Genomic DNA, 24,398 nt, shown 5'->3' with positions numbered 1-24,398 from the left:
GGTGGACGTTTGGCAGAATGGACCAGAGGGGTTATCGTAGAGGAGTAAAAGCATTGTCGGTCGGCACTGGGTGCAGCCATAGCTGGAGACCATACGTCTGGGTGGCACACATCTGCATAGCTGGGTTGGTTGTCTTTAGCAGCTGTCAGCAGTGCAAGTGAGTGATCATATAAGGAGAACTAGGGTGGGATTTTTTTAGTTCCAGATCAGATAGATGAGAATGTTAGGGCATGGCTGAGCAAAAATTCCTAAATTCTAAGGATAAAAATAAAACCCTATGAGATTCCTGACAGAAAATATAAGAAAAGCAAAAGAGAATCAGACTGGTTTTGGACTTTAGTAAAACTGGAAGCTAGAAGACAGAATAGCATCTGCAGAGTACTGAGTGGAAAAAGACTGCAGCCCAAAGCTCCATACCCAGTTCTCCACCTGAGAAAGAAAGCAAGAGACACTTGAAAGTAAGGACTGGAGGACATCACCCACCTGAGAAAAGTACTTGCAAGAAGAGAGAATAACAAAGGGATGAGAAAAGAGACCTCAAGATGGAGAAAAGATAGAAAGTAGGTGAGCAATGAAACATGGACACAATTAAATCTAAAAGAATAAGGAGAGATTCAGGGAATATGTAATGTAAGTGCAAGATAGGATTTCTTGAAACAGAAAATACATAATACAAGATAATTTTAATAAGATTGCAGAATAAAACATACTAAACTTTTATCAAAATTTAGGATTAATGGGAAGGGTAGGGAGGGAAGTGAAACTATTTTAAAAGTCTTGTTGATACAGAGAAATAGAGCATTTGGTGGGAGAAGAGAGCCTTTTAAGTTTCCATCTTATGTAAGTAAGCACTAACGTGGATAAAGAAGAACATTTTAAAATAATAAATAGCACACAGAACATGGTAGAAAAATACTGTAAGAACATAGAGGAACTGAATCAATAAACTTGAATATAAATACACACTCATCCCTCAGAGAATAACTTTTTTTTTTTTTTTTTTTTTTTTTTTGCGGTACACGGGCCTCTCACTGTTGTGGCCTCTCCCGTCGCGGAGCACAGGCTCCGGACGCGCAGGCTCAGCGGCCATGGCTCAGGGATGTAGCCGCTCCGCGGCATGTGGGATCTTCCCAGACCGGGGCACAAACCCGTGTCCCCTGCATCGGCAGGCGGACTCTCAACCAGTGTGCCACCAGGGAAGCCCAGAGAATAACTTTTTTTTTATGTCCATGGAACAATAACAAAAACTAAACAAGTTGTTGGAAAACCTTGAGAAATTAACCTTAGCGAATTTTAAGTAAATAAAATACATTTTACAGACCACATTCTCTGGTCACAAACCAATAAAATTGGAAATATATAATGATAAATAACTAAAAACTTTAGGTGCTTTAAATTTGAGAAACATTCTTTGACATGACTAAGATTGAAGAAGAGAGAAAAAAATAAAACTACAAATCATCTAGAGAACAACGAAAAAATACTCTTCATTCCCAAGCTATGTGTATCCTGTACTCAGAGGAAAAATTATAGTCTTAAATTCTTAATTAAAGAAGAAATATGAAAAATAAAAAACTAATCGTTTTAAATTCAAACAACAAAAGATTAACCAAAAGAAACTAGTGAGAAAGAATTAGGATAAAAACCCAAATTATGGACCTGGAATATCAAAAAACGGTGCATACAAATTTCTAGGCTGATCTCTGTGCAAACTCAAATATCAGGTGTGTTAGAGATCAGTATGTACGGAAATGGACTTAGTGTATAAACTCTCTGAAGGCTTTGTCCCTGATCACTTATCCCCATTCCCCATAATTCATCCACCCCAGATTCCTATCTGGAGCTAAGTGGGTAAGCTGAGCTCACGGCCAGCCATGCGGGGCTCTATTGCAGTCTAATTCTGAGGCCAGGGGGAATTTGTTGTCATGCTGCCTCTAGCTGATACTCCTGCTCTAATAACAGTTCCCCTGGAAGGAGATCTGTGAAGTTTTGGAATGCTAAATCACTAAGAAAAATCCCATGTAGAAAAGACAAGACCCCAAAACATAGCTAGATTATAGTTTTATGCATTAATGGGAATTGTAGAACAGATACATGTAAATATATTGTATTTATTTTAAGATTTTAAAATAATTCTCCTTTATTCCTCATACTTCTCTGGTTGTCGACAGCAGTTCCTAATCTCTGAGGCTTAAGAAAATTGAGCTGTAGCAATCTTAAAGTAGTAATTTTATCATTTAGTATAATGTGTAATTTTTATATTGCTCTTGGCATTTACTGAGTATCTTAGGTTTTCCCACCTTTGTCTCAGCACTGTCACTGACAGTGATCACTAAGGATCAGCAGCTGCTGTTTATTTCTGACTCACTTTGAATCTATGGCAAGAGGACCTCTGAAGAGCTCGATTTGTGCTGGGGCCACGGGGAAGGGAGGAGGAGGTATGGGAGAGTGTAATTATCATTTTGAAAATTTGTAAAACCAGACTGCGATAACAGAATAAACAACGTTTTCCTTTAGGCTTTTAGTACTAATTAGAAGGTGAGGACTTGTGTGTGTGTGTGTGTGTGTGTGTGTGTGTGTGTGTGTGTGTGTGTGTTCTTTACAGAAGAAGTGCAAGTTTATTTAGCATCAAGTCTGATAAAATATGGGAAGCGGGGAGAGGAACTTAAACATCTAAAAACTAAAAAACATCTCCTACAACACTTTGTAATGTCTACTATATTGACATTAGTTTCCAGGCCTTTTTTATTCTTATGGACCCAAGGAAACTACTAGATAAAATAGTAATAATAATATCACATTTGTTTTAAATTCTTATTTTTCTACTAGTTGGGATTTTTTTTTAGTTACATTTGGAAGGACGCCATACAAAAGAACCTTTATAAATTCTATGAATTGTGTCTGGATCATGCCCAAAGATAAAATTGCATCTATCCATGACACCCTCCTTTTTATGTAATTTTACCCATTTTCCAAATTTATGATAATAGAGCTAGGCTTTCTCCTGATTTAAGATTAAACTGATTTTCCTCTTTTCTTTCAGAGAACAGCTGGAGAAATTGTTTTATTTTACTGTTCATTTTTCTTTTAATAATACTTGCCTCAAAAGAAAGTATTGGGAAAATGTAGTATCTTTTGGGCAAACACAGTGGCATGGGTTTTCACCATCAGTACAGTTCTGCTGATGCATCCTGGGGGCTTTTGCATAAGTCCTTTAGCTCCTGAAACCAAATCACCCTATTAGACCTAGCTTCATTTCAAATCACTATAAAACATGTGTGATAGATATTTTGTCTTTGATCTTCCTTAGCTCTTTACTTTAATTATTATATACCAGCTTTTTCAAAAGTGCCCCTTTGGTAAATGTGTATTTTCTCATTCTGAGCATACTTTTCAAAGAGCAGGATTTTTTATGACATTTATGAAGTAGCAAGGAGTTGTTTCTACCCACCATTCATTTCACTTTTTTCATGCACCTTCATGGATTCTCTAAAATTTTTCTTATAGTCTTAGATTTTAAAAAGAGAAGATGAAGTCTGAACATGTCTTTGCTTTCTTCGTATCTGCCCACAGGATGAATATAAGCCGGAAAAGGCCCTGTCGGAAGAGGACCTGAAAAACGCTGTGAGTGTGCACCACGCACTGGCATCCCGGGCCACGGACTACGAGAAGAAACCCAATGTGCTCAAACTGAAAACTGCTGATTGGAGGGTCTTGCTTTTTCAAGCCCAGTAGGTTTCGCTGGTTGGTTTGGTTTGGTTATTTAGTTTGCAGAGCACCACTTTACACCGAGAAATAGAATCGGGATCTGCAGGGGAAACTTTTTGAGTTGGAGTCAAAGTCATTAACTGGTTGCAGTAGAGAGACAACTGTCTAAGAAAAGTAGAATACGAAATAGAAACCCTAGGGCAAGCTTTTTGTTTGCTGCAAAGTAGCCCTGTGACCCTTTGTCAACCACTTACCACCTCTAGACTGTAATACCCTCAAGGGTGTTAGTATGCAAGTTCTATCACACAGTGAGTAAAATAGACCTGGATTCAGATTACTGTTTCCTAACTCTTTGTCCTATCATGTAAATTTAACCTCTTTGAACCTCAGCTGGTGGCTAGTGTAGATAATGATAATAATAATGTTAATAATGTTTATTTCTCAGGGTTCTTGTGGAAGCAAATGACATGAAGCATGTAAGGAGCCTCACATAGTGCCTGGCACACAGAGGCTGTTCAAGAGGTGTAGATTTTCATTTTGCTCTCTCCCTTCTCTCTCCTTCTGAGCCCTAATAGTTTGTGATTAAACTAGAAGGAAAATATAAAATCATATTGTGGGCAAGGAAATGGGATGGAGTGCCATTTTAATAAGGGGTCTGTGACAGCCTTTAGATTAAAAATGGAACACTCCACGTGGAGAATTCTGGATTTATGAAGTGAGAAACTTTGGATGTTTAGAACTGAGCCTCTAGAACAGGAATTTTAATAGCACACATAGCATCAGTGTCCGTGGCAGGCAGTGTTAATTATTCATGGCATGCCTTTTACAGCCTGAGCTTGACTTCAGAATCACTCTCAACACAGCACTACCAACTGGCTGCATTAGGCACTGGCATTAAATTCGACATCAATAGAGTAAACACAGGTATCTCCAGGCTTGCTGATCAAAACAGTGCAAGACTAGCAGAGGAAATGAGAACAAGAACCAGGTACTCTGGTGATTTGGGGATGCTGAGCTTGCAAAGGCATGAGATTGCTGACATCAGGTGAGGAGGAAGTTGTAAGGAAACCCAAGTCACACAGGAGTTTTTGGTGTGGGAGATGGCTAGCAGCACAAGGGAGCCACAGCCGGATGTGTAATCACAGCCATTAGTCATAAAGGGCCCCCACGTTATTCTGTTCCCCAGCATTATTGTTTTTAAATGTCTAAAATGCTGGATACGGTAACTAAGGAGAGCCAATTACTCCAAGTGGGATTGATGCAGAAATCAGTCGATTGAAATAACAGGTTGGAGAGGCACACGGGTCAGAGAGGCATGCAGGGCATGATGAGGGTGACACCTGGGTGTGGTGTCAGGTTAGGGTGGTAGCTTTCAGCGTATTCAGTACAGGAAATGATTTTTAGATGGGCTGACTTCTTGTCCATCTTTTTATTGATTATATACATGGTAGGTATCTCACCTAGTTCAGGACTATTTCTTCCATTGGTTTATGAGTTCACAAGTGCTGTCAGTGCTGGGCTCTGCAAACATGACATATAAGTTAAAAGTATGATACCGACATCAGGAGATTTCCACACCCTCTCAGGTGGATTTTTTTATGTCCTACTGAAGTATACTGTACATACTTTTAAGTGTACAATGATGTTTAGCAAATTTGCAGAATTGTGCAACACACTCCAGTTTTGGAACACTTTCATCACCCCACCCCAATCCCCTGTGCCATTCTCACCCACAGCCCAGACACCACTAGTTTCCTCTTTGTATTGCCCTTTCTGGATTTTCCATATAAATGCAGTCACAGAATACATGGGCTTTTCTTTAACTCAGTATGAAGTTTTGGGGTCATCCATGCTGTAATCTGCCTCAGCACTCCATACCTTTGCTGCTGCATGGTATTCCACTGTACAGATATAGATCGTGGTTTTGTTTTTGTTTTGTTTTTAATTTTATTTATTTTTATTTTTGGTTACGTTGGGTCTTCGTTGCTGCACATGGGCTTTCTCTAGTTGCGGCGAGCGGGGGCTACTCTTCGTTGCAGTGCACGGGCTTCTCATCGTGGTGGCTTCTCTTGTTGCGGAGCACAGCTCTAGGGGCGCGGGCTTCAGTAGTTGTGGCACACAGGCTCAGTAGTTGTGGCTCACGGGCTCTAGAGCGCGGGCTCAGTAGTTGTGGCGCACGGGCTTAGCTGCTCCTTGGCATGTGGGATCTTCCTGGACCAGGGCTCGAACCCGTGTCCCCTGCATTGGCAGGCGGATTCTTAACCACTGCACCACCAGGGAAGCCCTAGACCATGTTTTGTTTATTCATTCACTAGTTGATGGACATTTAGAGTGTTTATCCTTTTTGATGCTTATAAATAGTGCTGCTATGAACATTCACATACAAATCTTTTAGTGCCTATATGTTTTTATTTCCCTTGAGTGTATACCTAGAAGTAGAATTGCTGAGTTGTATAATAAATTTATAGTTTATAGTTTTTAAGAAACTATCCAAACTACTTTCCAAAGGGGGTGTATGTACCCTTTTACATTCCCTCTATCAGTTTATCACTCAGTTGCATTTTAAAATCAAATTATGTGATTGGAAGAGATGAGTTAATTTTTAAATTAATTTTTGACCTAGCCTAGTATCAAATAGAAAGTAGGGGGTTTAGTAAATATTTATTGTGAAGTGATTTTGCTGTATTTCCTTCTGTATCCTTGGGGGATAATCATAGCCTTACACTATGATGATCCTAGGTTCCAGGGCCTTTTATTACCATGGTGATTGCTTTTGAAAATGTTAGTCTCCAATGAAGTTTTGTCAGGAATTATTTGTACCAAGAAGAATAAATGATTTTATATGCCATTTTAGATCAGTAATGAGAAATGGGCAAGATGTGATGCACTTAGATGCAGAAATACCCTAACATAAATATATCTGTTTCTCATAGGAGTCCAGAGGAAATGCAAGGGTGGATAAACAAAATTAATTGTGTTGCAGCTGTATTTTCTGCACCACCATTTCCAGCAGCCATCGGATCTCAGAAGAAGTTTAGTCGTCCACTTCTGCCTGCCACCACTACAAAATTGTCTCAGGTTAGTCATTTTGATCGTGCTTTGACCTTGGAAAAAAGCACTTTGTAAAATAATCTTCTTAATATTTGTATTTGAATAATACTCCATATTTTGGGGGCAGTGATGAGACCTTGCCCTGGAGGACAGTGTTGTACAAGTGGGGCAAAATGCAGTGTGCTGGCTTTTACACTTCCTGTGGGAAGCTGACACAATTGAGTCAGCTCAATTGTCAAGGTTGGTAGGACACATACTTTGAATTAGTTTCTAAAATTCATATTAGTTTACTACTTAGTCATTCCAGCCTAATTTTTTATTTTGATTTTTGTTTTTACTAACAATGCATATTTTTTAAAGAACTGGCTAATGTTAGACATCATGGCTTGGAAACAAGCTTTTTATTCATTCATTCATTCAACTTTTTATTTTATTGAGCTTTTCCCATATCCCAGACTGTATCTGATGCTGAGTATATAAAAATATTCCCAGGGATCCACTATTCACAGTGCAGTGGGGCAGAGCCTTCCCTACCTCTCAGGGAGGATCTAAGTGAACCCTGGTGGTTTTCCCAGCTAATCCAGACAAAGCATGCTAGAACTCTCTTTAGATGTATTCACATGAGCTGCTCTCCTTTTGTAGGAGTGATCTCTCTAAAGACCACATTTTATTGTGTTCCTTTCTTACTTAAAACTCTGTTCTAAGATATTGCATACAAGCCACGTTTGCCAGTTTTAAACCTGTCTGCAGTGCCTCTATTGCCACTGATTAGTTAAGGATTTTGGAAGCTACTTTGATGTCTTTGTGAATTTCTTATTGGTGCAATAATAGAAATAGTTTCACCTGGCTTTAATCAACCAAGTCTTGATATTAACTAGCTCCTCTACACATCTGACATCATGAACGGAACATTTATTAATAAATATGTATCATGTGCCTGTGTACCTCAGAGACTATTTTTGGCACTGGAAATAGGAAGGCAAGTGAAACCCAGGCGGTCTCTGGGATCGCATTGGCAAATATAAACAAGCAAGTAATTGTAACGCAGTTTGATTAGAGGTACATGAAGGATAAATCCAGAGTACTGTTGGGGTGCAAGTTAGGGCCTGGCCTTGGAGGAAGGAGGAAGTGTGCTAGCTAATACGAAGCTCACAGGATGAGCAGCAGGTAGGTGTGCTGTGGGAAAGAGAATGATCCAGCAGAGGGTCCGAAAGGCCTAGAGGAGAAAGCACTGGGATGTAGGAGGTAACATAAGTTATCAGATGTGACTTGAGTACAGAGTGTTGTGAAAAGGCAAGAAACGTTCCTCTGTGGAGATAAGCAAATGCCAAATGATGAAAAGTCTTGTTTGTCAGGTGTAGGATTTTGGATGCTTCACTGGTTCCCAGCATCCTTAGGATAATAGTATAAGCAGGAAATTAATGTGATCAAATCTGTGCTTTAAAAATTATTCTTGTTACAATAGGAAGAAAGTACTAGAGGAGGAAACTACTAAAGCAGGAAGGCACTTTCAATAATGCAGGGGAAAACTAAGTTAGTTAAAGAGGAGGTGGGCAGAAGTGGAAGGGTTTGGGGCATGTTGATGGTCCTTAGTGCTCCCTGAAGTGAGCAATAAGGGCTGTCACCTGGGCTTGGACACTGAGGACTGTGGTGTCTGATCTGGCTTTTGGGACCCCATGGTCTCCTGCTTTCCCTCCTGGTGCATCTTCCCAGGGTCCTTTCCTGTGTCCTTTTCCTCTTTCTACCTCCACATATTGCAATGAGTGCTCAGAAGCAGACCAAAACAGACACTTGAGAAACAATAGTTTTTAAGTTAGTCAAGAAAAAACCCAGAGAGAATGTTATGCCAAGAGAAGGGGGGAAAGATCAGGTACAAATAGGACCAAAAGATCTCCTGTGAAGTGGCAGGAGGTGACTGGGTCCTACAGTGAGAGCAGTTTCGGGAGTGATGGTGGAGCGGCCGCGTTGGTCATCCTTAAGGGGGGTGGAAGGCAGTGAGGATGTGGAGGGGGGGACGTGTGCAAGTCCTGCCTGAGTTCATAAAGACAAGCTGGCGCTGAGAACAGAGGAGGCATGATTTCAGTAGAGATTCTTTTGTTTCTGTAAATTCATAATTATTATGGACATGATTTGGATGCTCCCACGTAAGCATTGCTATTCCTGTCTAGTTCATAGACTGACTACTGAAAAAGCTGTTAGGAATAGAAAGGACTGAGCCAGCTCACTTTACAAGGCAGAATGGCATTTAACTTTCAAGGAAAATAAATATTCTAAGAGAAAAGGCAGGTTTTACCTCTTATTGATGACGAGAAAGTATGTTGGCAGACCTCTCCATCTACCCAACTAAAATACGAACTCTTAAAGCAAATGCATTTCCCCACTGTAATTTTGGGTACTTGACATAAATAGTAAGCCACATTACATAAGGTAAGAGGAGAGAAAAGCAATTGAATAACTAGAGGCAAAAAAATACTTTCAAAAGTTGAGTTTTATTCTATTAATTTCACTAGGAATTTTCCAATCGTTGTCTTTCAATAGATTGGTCTTTCTCACAACTACTCCTATAAAAGATCCGGGGGGAAAGGTGATCTGAAGTTAAAGACGAACATTAATAAGTATAGAGCAACATGAGAGCTTTTCCTTGTTCTTTCCTCACTGTAGAACCTACATTTCTGTTTATTTTCTACTTTGAAAAATGTGTTACTATCCTGCTTATGTATGGGCTGTACATTAGTTAAGTCACTTATACGTGAAAATGAATGTGTTTATCTATTTGTATATTTTTACCACAAGACCATACCACCTTTATCAAGGCAGAATCTCTTATTTTAAACAAATGACCTACACTGGAATTAAAAATAGAATGCATAACTTTTTTGATATTTTTCCTCATTTTGAACATGGAGGTGCAAAAAATGCATATGTAATGTGATCAAAATGATGGGTTCAAGATTTTAAATATGCAAGTAGTAACCAGAAAGAAGCATCCTCTTGTGTCACATAAGATGACCAAACCCTTTTGGGAATTTAATTTCTTTGTAAAAGAATACGATGACTTCCTCCCAGACAAGTAAGTCACTGAGACTTTGTGGGCCTCAGTTTTCCATCTGGAAGATGAGGAAGTTTTCTAGAATGTTTTTAAGATTCTTTCTATCACTAGCTCTGTATTTTTTGCCCAGGTCGTCGTGTTTGTTTACTAAAAATGAAAAATGTGCTTTACCTTTGAGAGTAATAGGACAATTAGAAACGAATATGTAGAACCAAGCACATGATAAAGAACAGGTTAGAAAGAGGGAGAGAGCGTTGGTTTGCACACAGCCTGGTGCAGGTGTTTGGGGTACCCTCCGTTTCAGATGGAGACTCTTGGGGCATGTCTTGGCTGGAGTCACAGTGCACCTTCAGTGAACCTGGAAGGTGTGTCTGGATGCGCCCACAGGGCCTCCAGTGCCTTGAAGGTGAGGCCTCCTTTAGCCCGGGCATTCTCAGTCTCGGCCCTGCTGACCTTTTGGCCTGGGTAGTTCTTTGTTGTGGATTGTAGGATGTTGGGCAGTATCCCCAGCCTCTGCACACTTGATGCCAGTATCATCCCCCTAGTTGTGACAACCAGAAATGTCTCCAGACATTGCCAAATGTCCCGTGGGGCCAGTCCCTGCTGTTGGGAGCCACTGCTCTAGCCTGGCCGTCTTTCCTTTCTCCGCATGCCCACAGCCTGGCTGCAACTCCCCTAAATGCCAGAACACTTGGATAATTTCAGTTTACAAAATAATGTATAACAGTGTGAGTGCCCTGCTGGAAAAAAGTCAAACAGTGTGAGGAAAAAACTAAACATTCAATTAGAAGATTGTTCGGTGCTTTTAAAGACACACTGTTCACCACCCTGTCATTTGCAGGCTTTTCTTTAATTTATTCTTGTCTTCTCTCCAAACCATATTAGCCGTCGTTATTGGAATTGATTATTGTCAGAGTAGCGTGGTTCTTTCTGAGCAACTCTGCTGTGTGGGAAGAGCTGCCTTCTTCTAGTTGTTTTTCATGACCATGTTCCCAGGGCACATTTTTCTTCCTCTGTCGCAGGTAGAGAGACTAATATGAAAATGTAAGTTTTGTTTCTCCTTCTGGTGTAGCACTCCAAACTTAGGATTTCATGGTTGGCCGTCTTCAAGATCTACTGGACCTCCTTTTCTACTCATCAAAGTAGTCATTTTCAGACATTAATGTGCATAAGAATTATCTGGGGACTTATTTAAAGCGCACATTTCTCATCCCCCGGCCCCCCGCCTCGATTGATCAGGTCTGGGCCAGGGTCCCGGGGAATATGTGTGTTTCTGAGACACACCGGTGTCCTGCCATACGCAGTGCAGACCAGAGACCCTGCCCTGTGACAAAACCTGCCTCCGTTTCACTACTTCTCTGGAGACCTGTACCTCATGACAGTGTCATTTCCTCAGGTATCTTGTCCTGTTTTCTGCTTTGAATTCCAACCACTGTTCTGTAGAAGTTTGACTCAGTGGATGATCACTAAATGCTAACTACTGAGGGCCAGCCTTGTGATTAACCCAGTCGCAAACAGGAGATTCTGTGTTTGCTTCTCACCCTCGTGCTATCCTGTGCTTTGACCACATGGCAGTAGTGCTAAGGACAAGGTGAGTGGGGCAATGTTGGTTCACAAACTGGCCCCATATGAGGAGGGCAAGGAGAGACCGAAGAAAGAGGCAGCCACCCCGGACTGGTAGGTGGCAGGCTTAATAAGCAAGGGAACTTGCGAGGCTTGTCTTGGGCATCTGAGACACAGCGGATCTCTGCACCCACCTCCAGGATCTTAAAGTTTATAAGCAGCCTTAAGTGGGTTCCAGTCAGGTAGGCCGTCCAGATGGTCCCAACACCACCTTACTGTCTCAAGGCCGCGTCCTTGGGCAGCTCCTAGCACGGGGAAGGCAAGCGGAATGCACATTCCGAGGGCGGGGGCTGGGTGAGGAGCCTCCTGGTGCCCAGGTCCGGCTCCAGGGTCAACCGGCTGACTCGCCCTCTCAACGCCCCTCTCCACAGGCAGACGTTAGGAGCAGAGCTTTCAGAGGATGAAGGCATTCTCAGAGTGTGTCCCTCACTGGCCAGAACCACACCCTTCCCACCCCACTCAATGTCATACTTTCAGTCCTGTCACTTCTACTTCCTACACATCTTTCATATCCTACCCACATCTCTTAATTCAGACTCTTATTATCTTGTACTCAGATCACTGGTATCCTAATTTTTGGTCATTTACCTTATCAACACTAAATATTTGAGCAGATATCCTTCAATATGTGTATTTTTTAAATAAAATATATTACATGTCTTACTACCAATGTAACATGAAAAACTGCTGAACATCATTAGTCATTAGGGGAATACAAACCAGAACCATGAGATACCATTAGGATGGCTGTAAGTTTTTTAAAATTTTTATGAAAAGTAATATATTGGTGAGGTTATGGAGAAATTAGAACTCTCATATATTGCTGATAGGAATATAAAATGAAGCAGCTTCTTTGGAAAACACTTCGGTGGTTTATCAAATGATTAAACATAGAGTTAGCATGTGACCCAGTAATTTCACCCCACTTTGATAACAAGAGAATGAAAATATACATTCACATAAAAATTTTTACATGAATGTTCACAGCAGCATTATTCAAACGGCCAAAGGTAGATATGGCCATCAGCTGATAAATGGATGAACAAAACGTGATATATCCATACAACGGGACTTTATTCAGCCACAAAACACTGAAGCACTGGTACATCCTACAGTGTAGATGAACCTGGGAAACCTTGCTAAGTGAAAGAAGCCAGTCACAAAAGGAACGTGTTGTGTGATTCTATTCCAAAAGGGTCTCTTTTAGGGGATCTAAAATGTCATAAAATTAAATGTGGTGATGGTTGCACAGCCCTGTGAATATATTAAAAAACTCTGAATTGTACATTTCAAATGGGTGATTTGTGTGGTCAAGTGTGAATTATATCTCAGTGCTGATTTTAAAAATTCATCCCAGTGGATCACCTTGCCTGGGGCGCATGCCCTGCCTTGGAAAACTCTGGCAGACCCTTCCTAGAACCACGGGAGATCTCCCTTCCTCTCATCTTGCTTCTCTTCAGTCCAGCCTGCACAGTTCTGGCTAAAACATGATTGCTTTGATGTCACTTAACCTTAACTGGCTCACTATTTCCAACAAGATGCAGTCTAGACTCCTTGGCATGAACTTGGACCACACTTTGAGAATAGACAGCTTTCGTATTCATTTACTAGAGGGTTGAATTAAATAGTTAACATATACTAGATACTCAATAAAACAATTAGGTTATTATGCTGAAGCTCACTAAACACTGCTTAAGGTCTTTAAAACCGTCTTAAACTTGAAATGATGAAACAAAATCTTTCTGATGGTGCTTTCAGCAATAGCCCCTCTCGGGCTGACTTGAAGGCAGGTGTTCTTTAGTCTAAACTCCTGCGGCTTGGGTTTGATGAAGCTGCAGTATTTAGCAATTTGACTTGTTAATTGCCTAGCAGATTCCTAGAAATGCCATTACCTTCTAAATCATGTCTACTTTTAAACAGCACAAGGAAACAGTCTGAGGTCTCCCTCTTTACCTTCCCTTTTTTTAAACAAGTAAGTCAATTTATTCCATTTTTAAAAAGTAAGTCACTTCCTGTTTCCTGGGAGACCCATATATCAGGTACTGTGTGAGGTGTGTGGGCATTACAAAAATAGCTCAGACTTGGTTTTGGCTCTTAGCTAATGGAAGCTGAAGGGGTCAGTTGATGTTAGGCAGGTCATGTCTACAAGGCAGAACGGTGCCTCTCGTTCCTTCCCCCGCCCAACACCATGCTAGACACTGGATGAGTTGAGAGAAGGGAAAATGAACTTGCTCTGCCTCCAGAGAGCTTATAAACAGTAGAGGAGACGAAATTCCCACAGGGGTCAGGGTATGTTTTTTACTGAGCATGTGGTGTAGACTTGTAAGTGCTGTACACGCAGCAGAGGAATCGGCTGTGAATCCGGGGAACTCTGGCTTTGAGTGGGGTTTGCAGAAAGGACCTAGTTGTTAAAACTGGGTGTCTAAGAGCCACGGGAGAAAAGGCAGTTGAGAACCAATGCGTTTACCAAGAGCCTTGACGGCTCAGGTCAGCACTGATCCAGCAGGGAGCAGACTGTTTTGAAGCTTGTGTTTTCAGCAGCCCTTTGGATTTTATACCATTGTCTGGAGGCTCAGAGTTGGGAGAATGGGGCTGCTGCCCCTCTGCCTTTACCTCTGGGGCCTCAAGCAAGGACTTGACCTTTCTGGATCTCCATGGCCTCCAAGAGGAACAGGTTAGAGGGGCGAAGGCCAGGTTCTCTTTCACTTTAGAATTCCTGGGGTTCTGTATTCCACAGTGGGAAAAAGCACCCAGCACAGCACCTGTCAACCTAGTATGTGTCCAGTTAGAGTGCAGGCGGACAGCTGTGTCCTACCCACCAACCCTCAACCCTCTGCCCTCTCCCTCTGGTCTTCTTCCTTCCTCCCCTCCTTAAGTCTTATGCTTGGTATAAAAGGATGGAGAGCTGACTTCTGTGCCTGGCTGGTAGCTGAACGGTTGGGCTGTGCTTCGGAAGGGAAGGCTCTTGCACTGTCTCAGCCCTGGACTCACTGTGAGATCTGTGAACGCTGTGAACACTGGCTTGCCTGTCCCCATTGCCAAAGCAGCTAAGAAATACTTTCTTCATGAAATTAGAGTTTGGTTTTTTTTTGTAACATCTTTACTGGAATATAATTACTTTACAATGGTGTGTTAGTTTCTGCTTTATAACAAAGTGAATCAGCTATACGTATACATATATCCCCATATCTCCTTCCTCTTCCATCTCCCTCCCACTCTCCCCATCCCACCCTTCTAGGTGATCACAGAGCACTCAGCTGATCTTTCTGTGCTATGTGGCTGCTCCCCACGAGCTATCTGTTTTACGTTTGGTAGTGTATATATGTCCATGCCACTTTCTCACTTCATCCCAGCTTACCCTTGCCCCTCCCCATGTCCTCAAGTCCATTCTCTACCTCTGTGTCTTTATTCTTGTCCTGAAACGTTCTTCAGAAACTTTCTTTTTTTTTTTTTGTAAGATTTCATATATATGTTTTAGCATACGGTATTTGTTTTTCTCTTTCTGACTTACTTCACTCTGTATGACAGACTCTAGGTCCATCCACCTCACTACAAATACCTAAATTTCGTTTCTTTTTATGGCTGAGTAATATTCCATTGTATATATGTGCCACATCTTCTTTATCCATTCGTCTATTGATGGACACTTAGCTTGCTTCCATGTCCTGGCTTTTGTAAATAGAGCTGCAATGAACGTTGTGGTACATGACTCTTTTTCAATTATGGTTTTCCCAGGGTATATGCCCAGTAGTGGGATTGCTGGGTCGTATGGTAGTTGTATTTTTAGTTTTTTAAGGAACCTCCATACTGTTCTCCATAGTGACTGTATCCATTTACATTCCCACCAACAGTGCAAGAGGGTTCCCTTTTCTCCACACCTTCTCCAACATTTATTGTTTGTAGCTTTTTTGATGATGGCCATTCTGACTGGTGTGAGGTGATACCTCATTGTAGTTTTGATTTGCATCTCTCTAATGATTAGTGATGTTGAGCATCCTCTCATGTGTTTGTTGGCAATCTGTATATCTTTGGATATACAGATTGGAGAAATGTCTATTTAGGTCTTCTGCCCATTTTTGGATTGAGTTGATTGTTTTTTTGATACTGAGCTGCATGAGCTGCTTGTAAATTTTGGAGACTAATCCTTTGTCAGTTGCTTCATTTGCAAATATTTTCTCCCATTCTGAGGGTTGTCTTTTCATCTTGTTTATGGTTTCCTTGGCTGTGCAAATGCTTTTAAGTTTAATTAGGTCCCATTTGTTTATTTTTGTTATTATTTCCATTTCTCTAGGAGGTGGGTCAAAAAGGATCTTGCTGTGATTTATGTCACAGAGTGTTCTGGCTATGTTTTCCTCTAAGACTTTTATAAGTGTCTGGCCTTACATTTAGGTCTTTAATCCATTTGGAGTTTATTTTTGTGTATGGTGTTAGGGAGTGTTCTAATTTCATTCTTTTACATGTAGCTGTCCAGTTTTCCTAGCACCACTTATTGAAGAGGCTGTATTTTCTCCATTGTATATTCTTGCCTCCTTTGTCAAAAGTAAGGTGACCATATGTGTGTGGGTTTCTCTCTGGGCTTTCTATCCTGTTCCATAGATCTGTATTACTGTTCTTGTGCCAGTACCATACTGTCTTGATTACTGTAGCTTTGGAGTATAGTCTGAAGTCAGGGAGCCTGATTCCTCCAGCTCTGTTTTTCTTTCTCAAAATTGCACTGGCTATTCAGGGTCTTTTGTGTTTCCATACAAATTGTGAAAGTTTTTGTTCTAGTTCTTTGAAATATGCCAGTGGTAGTTTGACAGGCATTGCATGGAAACTGTAGATTGCTTTGGGTAGTATAGTCATTTACACAATGTTTATTCTTCCATTCCACGAACTTGGTATGTCTCTCCATCTGTTTGTATCATCTTTAATTTCTTTCATCAGTGTCTTATAGTTTTCTGTATACAGGTCTTTTGTCTCCTTAGGTAGGTTTATTCCTAGGTATTTTATTCTTTTTGTTGCAGTGGTAAATGGGAGTGTTTCCTTAATTTCTCTTTCAGATTTTTCATCATTAGTGTATAGAAATGCAAGAGATTTCTGTGCATTAATTTTGTATCCTGCTACTTTACCAAATTCATTGATTAGCTCTACTAGTTTTCTGGTGGCATCTTTAGGATTCTCTATGTATAGTATCATGTCATCTGCAAACAGTGATAGCTTTACTTCTTCTTTTCCGATTTGGATTCCTTTCATTTCTTTTTCTTCTCTGATTGCTGTGGCTGAAACTTCGAAAACTATGTTGAATAATAGTGGTGAGAGTGGGCAACCTTGTCTTGTTCCTGATCTTAATGCAAATGGTTTCAGTTTTTCACCACTGAGAATGATGTTGGCTGTGGTTTTGTCATATATGGCCTTTATTATAATGAGGTAAGTTCCCTCTGTGCCTATTGTTTGGAGGGTTTTTATCATAATTGGGTGTTGAATTTTGTTGAAAGCTTTTTCTGCATCTATTGAGATGATCATATGGTTTTTATCCTTCAGTTTGTTACTATGGTATATCACATTGACTGATTTGCGTATATTGAAGGACCTTTGCATTCCCAGGATAAACCCCACTTGATCATGGTGTATGATACTTTTAATGTGCTGTTGTATTCTGTTTGCTAGTATTTTGTTAAGGATTTTTGCATCTATGTTCATCAGTGATATTGGCCTGTAGTTATCTTTCTTTGTGACATCTTTGTCTGATTTTGGTATCAGGGTGATGGTGGCCTCGTAGAATGAGTTTTGGAATGTTCCTCTGTCTGCTATATTTTGGAAGAGTTTGAGAAGGTTAGGTGTTAGCTCGTCTCTAAATGTTTGATAGAATTCACCTGTGAAGCCTTCTCATCCTGGGCTTTTGTTTGTTGGAATATTTTTAATCACAGTCTCAATTTCAGTACTTGTGATTGGTCTGTTTATATTTTCTATTTCTTCCTTGTTCAGTCCTGGAAGGTTGTGCTTTTCTAAGAATTTGTCCATTTCTTCCAGATTGTCCATTTTATTGGCATATAATTGCCTGTAATAATCTCTCATGAAGATATTTCATCACAGTCTCAAGTTCAGTGCTTGTGATTGGTCTGTTTATATTTTCTGTTTCTTCTGTGTTCAGCCTTGGAAGGTTGTGCTTTTCTAAGAATTTGTCCATTTCTCCCAGGTTGTACATTTTATTGGCATATAGTTGCTTGTAGTAGTCTCTCATTTCTGTATTTCTGCAGTGTCAGTTGTTACTTCTCCTTTTTCATTTCTAATTCTATTGATGTGAGTCTTCTCCTTTTTTTTCTTGATGAGTCTGGCTAATGGTTTATCAATTTTGTTTATCTTCTCAAAGAACCAGCTTTTAGTTTTATTCATCTTTGCTATCGTTTCCTTCATTTCTTTTTCATTTATATCTGGTCTGATCTTTATGACTTCTTTCTTTCTGCTAACTTTGGGGGTTTTTTGTTCTTCTTTCTCTAATTGCTTTAGGTATAAGGTTAGGTTGTTTATTTGAGATGTTTCTTGTTTCTTGAGGTAGGATTGTATTGCTATATACTTTCCTCTTAGAACTGCCTTTGCTGCATCCCATAGGTTGTGGGTCGTCGTGTCTCTATTGTCATTTGTTTCTAGGTATTTTTTGATTTCCTCTTTGATTTCTTCAGTGGTCTATTGGTTATTTAGTAATGTACTCTTTAGCCTCCATGTGTTTCTATTTTTTACAGATTTTTTTTTTCTGTAATTGATATCTAGTCTCATTGCATTGTGGTTGGAAGGATACTTGGTACGATTTCAATTTTCTTAAATTTACCAAGGCTTGATATGTGACCTAAGATATGATCTATCCTGGAAAATGTGCCATGAGCACCTTAGAAGAAAGTGTATTCTGTTGTTTTTGGATGCAATGTCCTATAAATATCAATTAAGTGCATCTTGTTTAATGTATCATTTAAAGCTTGTGTTTATTTATTTTCATTTTGGATGATCTGTCCATTGATGAAAGTGGGGTATTAAAGTCCCCTACTATTGTTGTGTTACTGTCAATTTCCCCTTTTATGGCTGTTAGCATTTGCCTTATGTACTGAGGTGCTCCTATGTTGGGTGCATAAATATTTACAATTTTTATATCTTCTTCTTGGATTGACCCCTTGATCATTATGTAGTCTCCTTCTTTGTCTCTTGTAATAGTCTTTATTTTAAAGTATATTTTGTCTGATATGAGAATTGCTACTCCAGCTTTCTTTTGATTTCCATTTGCATGGAACATCTTTTTCCATCCCCTCACTTTCAGTCTGTATGTGTCCCTAGGTCTGAAGTGGGTCTCTTGTAGGCAGCATATATGCTGCTCTTTTTTTGTATCCATTCAGCCAGTCTGTTTCTTTTGGTTGGAGCATTTAATCCATTTACATTTAAGGTAGTTATTGATATGTATGTTCCTATTACCATCTTCTTAATTGTTTTGGGTTTGTTATTGTAGATCTTGGAAAAGTTCCTTTGGCATTTGTCGTAAAGCTGGTTTGGAGGTGCTGAATTCTCTTAGCTTTTGCTTGTCTGTAAATGTTTTGATTTCTCTGTCAAATCTGAATGAGATACTTGCTGGATAGAGTAATCTTGGTAGTAGGTTTTTCCCTTTCATCACTTTAAATATGTCCTGCCACTCCCTTCTGGCTTGCAGAGTTTCTGCTGAAAGATCAGTTGTTAACCTTATGGGGATTCCACTGTGTGTTATTTGTTGTTTTTCCCTTGCTGCTTTTAATATTTTTTCTTTGTATTTAATTTTTGATAGTTTGACTAATATGTGTCTTGGCATGTTTCTCCTTGGATTTGTCCTGTATGGGACTCTCTGAGCTTCCTGGACTTGATTGATTATTTCCTTTCCCATACTAGGGAAGTTTTCAACTATAATCTGTTCAAATATGTACTCAGTCCCTTTGTTTTTCTATTCTTCCTCTGTGACTGCTATAATTCAAATGTTGGTGCATTTAATCTTGTCCCAGATATCTCTAAGACTGTCCTCAATTCTTTTAATTCTTTTTTCTTTATTCTTCTCTCTGGTAGTTATTTCCACTATTTTATCTTCCAGGTCACTTATCCATTCTTCTACCTCAGTTATTCTGCTGTTGATTCCTTCTAGAGAATTTTTAAATTCATTTATTGTGCTGTTCATCATTGGTTTTTTGCTCTTTAGTTCCTCTAGGTCCTTGTTAAACATTTCTTGTATTTTCTCCATTCTATTTCCAAGATTTTGGATCATCTTTACTATCATTACTCTGAATTATTTTTGAGGTAGACTGCCTATTTCCTCTTCAGTAGTTTGGACTGGTGGGTTTTTTCCTTGCTCCTTCATCTGCTCTGTGTTTTCTGTCTTCTCAATTTTATTAAGTTACTGTGTTTGGGGTCTCCTTTTCGCCATCTGCAGGTTTGTAGTTCCCATTGTTTTTGGTGTCTGCCCCCAGTGGGTAAGGTTGGTTCAGTGGGTGGAGGGGACTGGTGCCTGTGTTCTGGTGGATGAGGCTGCTTCTTGTCTTTCTATGGGCAGGACCCCATCTGGTGGTGTGTTTTGGGGTGTCTGTGACCTTATTGTGATTTTAGGCAGCCTCTCTGCTAGTGGGTGGGGTTGTGTTCCTGTCTTGCAAGTTGTTTGGCATAGGATGTCCAGCACTGGAGCTTGCTGGTCGTTGAGTGCAGCTGGGTTTAGTGTTGAGATGGAGATCTCTGGGAGAGCTTTCACCGTTTGATATTACGTGGAGCCAGGAGGTCTCTAGTAGACCATGTCCTGAACTCGGCTCTCCCTCATCAGAGGTACAGGCCTGACACCCGGCTGGAGCACCAAGACCCTGTCAACCACACTGCTTTTGGGAAGTCTGAGGTCTTCTGCCAGCGTTCAGTAGGTGTTCTGTAGGAGTTGTTCCACATATAGATGTATTTCTAATGTATTTGTGGGGAGGAAGGTGATCTCCATGTCTTACTCCTCCTCCATCTTGATGGTCTCTTCTAGAGTTTGGTATTTTAAAGGAAAATATGAAATTTTCTTCAAAGTCAAAATATTATATAAGTAGGAAAAAAATTAAATATTAAGTGACATCATCTGAAACTTGCCTTTTGAATAAAATTTCATTATATGTGCTATCACAGGTACTACCAATGTACATCACTTGACATATAACAGTAGTTTTCTTGCATGTGTTACTTTAATGCCACTACTTAAGCTGTGACTTCCTAATTTAAAACAGTTTAAACGAGTACATGCCATTTGCTGTCTCTGTTCCTTTTCTTTGAACTTTGTCAGGTGTATTTCTCTGCCTTCTGTGAAATCCCCTTTGTTAGCGTTGTCCTATGAGAATGGTCTGCATGCTTCCCTAATGGATTCTAAGGGCAAAGACAAAAGGGAGGAGAACAGCAAGCTTCCTGATTGGTCTTTCTTCATGGTGGATATTACAGATTTAATTGCGTGAGCCTAAGAACATCTTGTTGCGTCTTGTGGCTCCTGCCTTCCTCCTTCTCCGTTTTCACATCCACTTTTGTTAGGAAAGTCTGTGTGTCTCCTGTATGGTGGGATTCTAGCATTGAAATAATTTGCGTGGTCTGTATCCATTTATGGCCGTAAGAACCACTTGGAATTTTTATTTCAGTGGTGAAAATAGACATTTAAGAGGCATCATTTTAAAATGCTTCTATTTTGAGATTATCTCCTTGATTCTTGCTTCATGAAGATGATGAAGCTGGAGTAAAGCACTGCACGTTGAATTTAGACATTTATTTGACTGTGAATAAACTGTACACTATAAACTGTAAACTGTGAGTCATTGTACTTACAGATCTGGACTCAACAGAAAAATGGGTCCAGTGTTTCAGCAGCCAGTTCACAGAATAGGAATTCCAGTAAACATACGAAAAGATGTTCATCCTCACTTGTAATCAGGAAGATGTAAATTCAAATCATTTTATACCCATAAAATTAGCAAAAATTTGCAAGTGTGATAGCAAATTTTGGCAAGGATGTAGAAAAATGGGAAGTTTCAAGCCTATTGTGAAAATGTAAACTGGTGGAAACACTTTGGAAAACAGTTTAGCGTCATTTTAAAGATATACATTTTCTAAAATCCAGAAATTTCAGTTCTTGATGATCACAGGCAGACTTCAGAGACATTGTGGGTTCAGTTTCAGACCACTGCAATGAAATCAATATCTCAATAAAGAAAGTCACACAGATTTTTTTGGTTTCTCAGTGCATATAAAAGTTATGTTTATACTGTACCCCAGTCTACTAAGTGTGCAATAGCATTCTGTCTAGAAAAACGATACACATTAGTGAAGAAATGCTTTATTGCTAAAAAATGCTAACCATCATCTGAGCCTTCAGTGAGTTGTAGTAGTAACATCAAAGATCACTGATCATAGACCACCATAACAAATATAATCATAATGAACAAGTTTGAAATATTATGAGAATTACCAAATGTGGCACAAAGACACAAAGTGAGCAAATGTTAGAAAAATGGCATCGATAGACTTGCTTGACACAGGATTTCCACAGACCTTCAGTTTGTAAAAAACACATTATCTGCTAAGTGTGATGAAACGAGATGTGCCTGTATGCTATAGGGAAATTCTTGCTCATATTCACTAGGCAACATGCATAAGAATGTAGCATCATTTATAGCAGCCCAGAGAAACCTGAAAACAACTTAAATATCCTTCAGTAAAATTTGAGGCTGAGGGAAGTCAGAACCTCTACTATTTTGGAGGGAAAAGCATAGGTCACTACATTTTTTAGAATAGCAGCTTTCAGAATAATTATTTCTTGATGGCATTGCTTGTCTCAAAAAGGAAAAAAAAATATGCAGGTAGGTCTTCATCTGTAGTGACAGACAGGACAGCACTGCTGAGGACGTGAAATGGAGAAGCCAAATTGTGCAGCCCTCAGGATGGGTGCTTGACTCTGCAGCCGGTGCCTTGCCTGCTTGAGTATCTCTCAGGAGGCCTGGTCTCAACTCCGTGGCAGTTACTCCTGACGCAGGGCTATGAAAGCATTTGGTTTTGTGACCAGAGGCCTGGTTAGGGGGGCTGGCCTTGGCCTTGGTTGCTGTTTTTCGAAGGTACACGTGGACCCTGGCCTGAGAAAGTTGGTAAGATGTGGCAGCAGAGGCATGTTGGACTGTTTTGATGAATTAACGTCATTCATCATAAGGGATTTTTTAAAGTGTGCTACAGTTGTTTATTGATTTTTCTGGATGCTAAATGGCTTAATACTTTCCTGCAGGAGGAACAGCTGAAATCTCACGAGAGCAAGCTGAGGCAGATCACCACAGAGCTAGCCGAGCACCGCTCCTACCCACCTGACAAGAAGGTTAAAGCCAAGGAGGTAGATGAGTACAAACTCAAAGATCACTATCTGGAGTTTGAGGTGTGTTGAACCTAAATGTAATAATTGTCTGTACCTGAGCTACTTTATGATTTTTTCCATGAGGCAGGTTTTTTTATACTTACTGTAACTGTGGGCAATGTACCTTGACCCTGCCTCTCCCTGGGGAGCTCTGTGCAGGGTCTAGGTCATGGTGGCCCCTCATGTTCATGGTTCTGTTTAAGCGTCAAACAAGCATCAAGGAATAATTGGCAGTTTATGCACTTAAAAGCAAATAGCCTGCCTGTCGGAATAGCAGGTGCTGGCTGCAAGACAAAAAAACAACAAGTAGATGGACATGCCAGGGTGGGCAGCTGCGTTCTCTGTTTCTGCACCTCTTCCAACACAGTCTTAGTCAGAAAAAGTACCGCAGAGGAAATGAGCTACAGGGCGACATGATGCCTTTTCCTGCTGCTAGGCAACAGATGCATTTTTCCTCTTACCACTCACTGCCCTTCACAAGGAGGCTAGTTGTGCACATCCATATACTATAGCAAGTGTGGTCATTAAAAGGGATGGGGAGGGTCCATAAACTCTGGAAAGACAGAAAATTTAAAAGCAAGTTGAAAGCCGTAGAAATAGTAAATGTTACCTTTGGCTAAATTTTCTCCCAAGTTAGCATCAGGGTTATGCAGGATCCTCTGACTCTCCCCCTTCAGCTGCCACTTTAAGACACTTAAAGTATCTCTTTTTTTAAGTTGATAGCCTGTAGTCCAAAATGAAGAACAATTATCTTTAAATTATTTACAGTCTTTTTCTGTTGAGTGTATTGAATCCATCTTTAACTATTCTTTTTCATTGTAGCTCTAGTGTATTCTACTTATTCATCTCCTTCTTTCCCATCTTACAATCATGTTTCTTCCTTGGGCTTGAAATGTAGCATCATCTGAGCACCCTCGCCCTGGCCCCTGCCATCCCCCAGGATCTGATCAGGAGCCAGATCCCAGTGCTCTGCCTCTGCGATATCCCTGCTGTCCCTTGCTTGCCACCCGTGTTGCTTTTATGCCTCTCTGCCCAAGTGCTGAGTTTTCATGTCTCACATGAGCCTGGCGGCTGCTTCCTGTCATCAGTTCATCCTGCATGCTCCTGTCAGTTAGTTTTCTAAGGCATGCTTCTGCTCGACAGCTGCCCTTGATTTTCCCCACAATTTACCTTCAGATAAAGTCCAATCCTTAGTCTGAGAGGATTTGGGTTCCTTCTGCCTTTCCACAACACGGGTCTTCCCACCACGACCTCCATGTATATCAGTCACATTTCTGCCCACTCTGCTCTCTCCAAACACGCTTTTTATGCCTTTGTTCATCTACTTAATTCTGCCCCAAATGCTCTTCCCCTTATTTCATTTCTGAAAATGCTGTTCATCTTCCAAGATGCAGCCCAAATCCCTCCTACGAAAAGCCTGCTCTAAATCTGCTGGTTACCGTCCTGCACGGTGACTCCCGTTATGGTGATTTCAGGAAGTCTTTGTATCTATGGCTTCCGCGCCAAGGCTGTGAGCCCTTGGAGTGCAGGCGTCTCAGGTCCATTTCTAATCTCTGCTCTGTGCTTGCTTTTGGGCTGCACAGG

General features: G+C 40.4%; 1 protein-coding gene across 8 annotated transcripts in view; it reads left to right on the top strand.

Annotated features, from left to right (window-relative positions):
- The window catches only part of PSD3 (pleckstrin and Sec7 domain containing 3), a 570,605-nt gene that overhangs the window by 520,651 nt on the left and 25,556 nt on the right, over positions 1-24,398 (top strand). For all 8 annotated transcript variants that reach the window (XM_060001190.1, XM_060001192.1, XM_060001191.1 and 5 more), the window contains 3 exons: positions 3,574-3,731; positions 6,642-6,786; positions 22,692-22,835. In XM_060001190.1, the coding sequence (XP_059857173.1) occupies positions 3,574-3,731; positions 6,642-6,786; positions 22,692-22,835 (447 nt within the window). The remainder of the gene's footprint in view (positions 1-3,573; positions 3,732-6,641; positions 6,787-22,691; positions 22,836-24,398) is intronic.

Source organism: Delphinus delphis, chromosome 21 (assembly GCF_949987515.2).
Source record: "Delphinus delphis chromosome 21, mDelDel1.2, whole genome shotgun sequence".
NCBI lineage: Eukaryota > Metazoa > Chordata > Mammalia > Artiodactyla > Delphinidae > Delphinus > Delphinus delphis.
The sequence above is the reverse complement of the archived record's forward strand: the minus strand, read 5'-3'. Positions and strand labels throughout refer to the sequence as shown.